General features: G+C 36.2%; 1 protein-coding gene across 1 annotated transcript in view; it reads left to right on the forward strand.

Annotated features, from left to right (window-relative positions):
* Nucleotides 1-1,523: 1,523 nt before the first annotated feature.
* LOC122089560 overlaps nucleotides 1,524-4,078 on the forward strand; it is a 6,319-nt gene continuing 3,764 nt past the window's right edge. Inside the window, exons 1-2 of the mRNA XM_042659293.1 lie at nucleotides 1,524-3,523; nucleotides 3,720-3,790. Coding sequence (XP_042515227.1) covers nucleotides 1,524-3,523; nucleotides 3,720-3,790 — 2,071 coding nt within the window. The remainder of the gene's footprint in view (nucleotides 3,524-3,719; nucleotides 3,791-4,078) is intronic.

Raw genomic sequence — 4,078 nt, forward strand, 5'->3', positions numbered from 1 at the left:
TTTTTTTTTTTTTTGTCATTTCATGTTTATCTGTTTCATGTATTTTAATTTATCTTTTTTCTCTACTGCATAACATTGAGTTATGTTTTTATGGCCAACTATATGCCCCCATGATTTTGAATGTTTCAAGAATGTATATTTCTTGTATGTCATGATAGAGATAGCTTTGTAATTTCTAGCATGTGTTAGGATAGATTTCCCATGATTTTCGACATGTTTGCTTTAAATTCAGTATACTAACCATGTAGAGTTAGCTGGATGCGGGTATGTGGATTTAGTTCCTTCTATTTCTTTATTTTTATCATATATTTTGAGTGTTTAGCATGTATCTTATTTGGATCATTCATAAAATACAATGCCTAGGGGAAAATTCGGTTCTATTGGGTGGATTGGGGTGCCTAACACTTTTCTCTAATTGCAACTTGACATTGATCCTATCTAATGGTTAGAATAGTCTAAACGCGGCCTTTATTTATTTATTTATTTTTTAGAGATGGGTCCTAGACCCTAAATCTAGGTAGGTGACTCTTTATCATTAGAGATTGTTGACCCATTTACCCTTTTTTCATGAGAGATGCGGAATAATTTTACAAAACCCCATTGTCCCCACACCTTCTTACAAGTTACATTCATTTACTCTTAAAAAAAAAGGCAAGTTCCGTTTTTCTCTTTTTTTTTTAGGGTGAAGACTAATGTGGATCAAGTCCAAGTTGATCTACACTTGGACTCTATTAAAAATAAAAATTAATTAAAAGAGAAGAGAGATTAAGTGGAGTCCTAGTGTGGATCAAATACCGTACGAAAATATTTGAATTCTCAGACGAATACTTGATCCAGACTTACCTTGTGTCTCGTGGTGTAAGAAGCTGCATTTACTCTATGCCTTCCATGTCTTAATTGGGTTACTAGTTTTATTGACTGAAAAAAAAAAAAGTCTAATTTTTTTAGGATGAAAACTTATTACTAAGATTCTCAATTCACTTATTCTAAAATGCACACCCCAACAGCAAAACCGTGCATGCATCTTGTGTTATAGGTAGCTGTTCTAACTTTATTCTTGGTTCTCTCCTCCATAGTAATGACTCTCATTCATTTACTCCAAAATGCACATCCTAGCTGTAAAAGCTTGTGGCTCGTAGCATTTTCGTCTGGTTTTACTTTATACTTTCTTTGTCCTCCCTGATTACAAGTCTCAATTTTTGGTAAGGACAATTAGTCTTTGAAATGCACAACTCCTTAGTGTTTAGGAAAAAACAATCAACTAATAATCAGTCTGAGTAGATCTGGTTATTGCTGTTGGGATATGGTATTTTGTATTCCATTGCTTGCATAAGTGGGTTGATTCTTTGGCCTCGACAATAGTAGCAGAATTTTATCCAACATTTTGAATGGTTAATTGAATTTATTTCTTTATTTATTTTAAGTTACTACTGTTGCCCATTATTTCCTATGCTTTATCAGTTCCTTTAATTGTCTGAGAAAAAAAATATTTTCTATTTTGCCTTAGCAGAGTTGGAAAAGAAATGAAACAGGATATGGAAAGCTTTGTAGCAATGATGAGAAGGGTATGGAATGAATGGGAACTGAGGTCCTTAGTTCTCATTAGCCTCCTCATTCAGATTCTACTCATTTGCTTCGCAAGTGTCCGAAAGCATAGAGTATCCACAACAATCAGCTTCCTTGTTTGGTCATGCTACTTGTTAGCTGATTCGGTTGCAACTTTTGCTCTTGGTGTCCTTGCTAAGACCCTACTGATGATGAACCAATGCAACAACAAAAACAACAACAACAACAACTCTTCTTCTGTTGGAGTTGATGTGCTTAAAGCATTTTGGGCACCTTTTCTTCTGCTGCACTTAGGTGGCCCAGACAACATCACAGCTTTCTCATTAGAAGATAATGAGCTTTGGTTGAGGCATTTGGTTGGACTCCTTTTCCAGGTTGGAACTGCAATATATATCTTCATCATCAGCTTCTTTCCTGCTGTACCTAGCCTTTCCTGGCTGATCATCACCATTCTAATGTTAATTGGGGGAACCATTAAGTATGTAGAGAGGACATTGGCTCTCATGAATGCAAGCCAAGATCATTTTAGGAATTCCAAAACTTTTTACGGCCTCAGTAGATTGATGTCCTTTCATAGGGAACCTGAAGAGAATATTAATGAAGATGGCAGAAAAATAAATGATGAAATAGAGGTGAGATGGAAAGCTCATATGTTATTTCAGGTATTCCAGCGTCTTGTTGTTGATCCAGTCGTGACTCCCTATAATCAAGGGAAAAGTGAGACCTTCTTCATGAATTCAAGTTGGGATATAGCATATAAAGTTATTGAGATTGAACTTGGGTTTCTGTATGAGGTTCTATACACCAAGGCCGCCGTGGCTCGGACTTGGATAGGTTGGATTCTCCGATTCACAAGTGTTTCCTCCATTATTGCTGCTTCCATCATCTTCTTTGCCTTCATTGATCAGAAGCAAACATATGACAAGATTGACTTAACAATTACATGGGTCTTACTGAGTGGGGGTATTGCTCTAGAGTTGTGGTCATTGATGACTAGATCACTCTTCACAGACTGGACTATTGCTTGGATGAGGGAGAAAAACTTCAATCCATTAATTACCAGATTTGTGTTTAAAGCTGTTTCTTATAAAAAGAAACCCAAATACATGGCTCAGTACAACCTGATCAATTTTTGCCTCAAAGATTATAAGCCATCCTTCTGGGGAAAAGTCATGGAGGGCATTCAAATGAAGGACCTTATTAATAAACACTGGTACAGAACTTACAAGGAAATCTCTGAGGAACTTGCAATATACATCTTCGGGGAGTTGCAAAAAGCAACAGCTTCTAAGTCTTACCAGCGTTTTGGAATTACTAGAGGTCAATGGGCACTTCAAAGCAGGATAATTGATGATCAAGAAGGACACGTATGTCAAGAGAGATTGGAAAATCAAATAAGAATAAATAGTGAAGATGATGAGATAATACTAAATAGCATCAAGGTTGAATTTGAAGAAAGCATTTTGCTTTGGCACATAGCTACAGATACCTGCTATTACTTGGATGGAGAAGAGAATCAATCTGAAACAGTGATGTCCAACCAGAGAATAAGTAGAGACATATCCAATTACATGTTATATCTTCTTGTATCACATCCTTCAATGTTGAGTGCAGCAGGAAGGGGACAAATCAGATTTCGGGACTCCTGTGATGAAGCCAAATTTTTTTTCCACCGAAGAAAGCCAGAAACTAATGATTTGAAAGAAGCCTGCATAAGTCTGCATCATCAGGAAGACAAACCACTAATGTTTAAACCAGATTTTTCTGTAATAGACAGGGCATCCAAGCTTGCAAATGCATTGTTGAAACAAGCACCTGAAGACATAGAAAAGAGATGGAAGATGATAAGCCAAATGTGGTTGGAGATGCTGTGCTATGCGGCTAATGAATGTAGAGGATATCACCATGCTCACAGACTTGGTGCTGGCCGCGGGGGAGAGCTTCTCTCGGTCGTCTGGTTTTTAATGGCTCATCTTAATTTAGGAAAGCAATTTCAGTTAACTTTAGGATAGAATTCATTCTTAAAGGGTTTGCTAGCTATTTCTTAAGAACATGTAATACTAAATATTGCAAAAACATTGTTAATTAAAATATAAGTACCTCCATATGCTGCATTCACTGTTCTATGAGCAACTGATCAATGCCATGCACAGGATATTACCGTTCGATGTCTACTTCATTAAATTTCCACATTGTTCCAACTACCTTGCTTCTGTTCATCCTGGTTTGTTTATTTAATTAGGATAAGGTTGAATCGTTGTTGTTTATTTAGAAAAGAAAATGAGAACTGCCCTATCTTTTAGGGCTCTTATCAAACCCATGTCAATAAATATAATCTAGTAATTGTTGTTGGCCATGTCCTTGATTGTTTTAAAACTCGGAGGCCCAGCTTACCTATATATAGGATGCCTCTCGTAATGTTCTAAAAAAATGTTTCTGGAGTTTTTTTTTTTTTTTAGAACGAAAAAAATAGAATAAAACGTTTGTTTGGTGCATTTATGATGTGTTTCGT

Source organism: Macadamia integrifolia, chromosome 9 (assembly GCF_013358625.1).
Source record: "Macadamia integrifolia cultivar HAES 741 chromosome 9, SCU_Mint_v3, whole genome shotgun sequence".
In the NCBI taxonomy this organism is placed as follows: domain Eukaryota; kingdom Viridiplantae; phylum Streptophyta; class Magnoliopsida; order Proteales; family Proteaceae; genus Macadamia; species Macadamia integrifolia.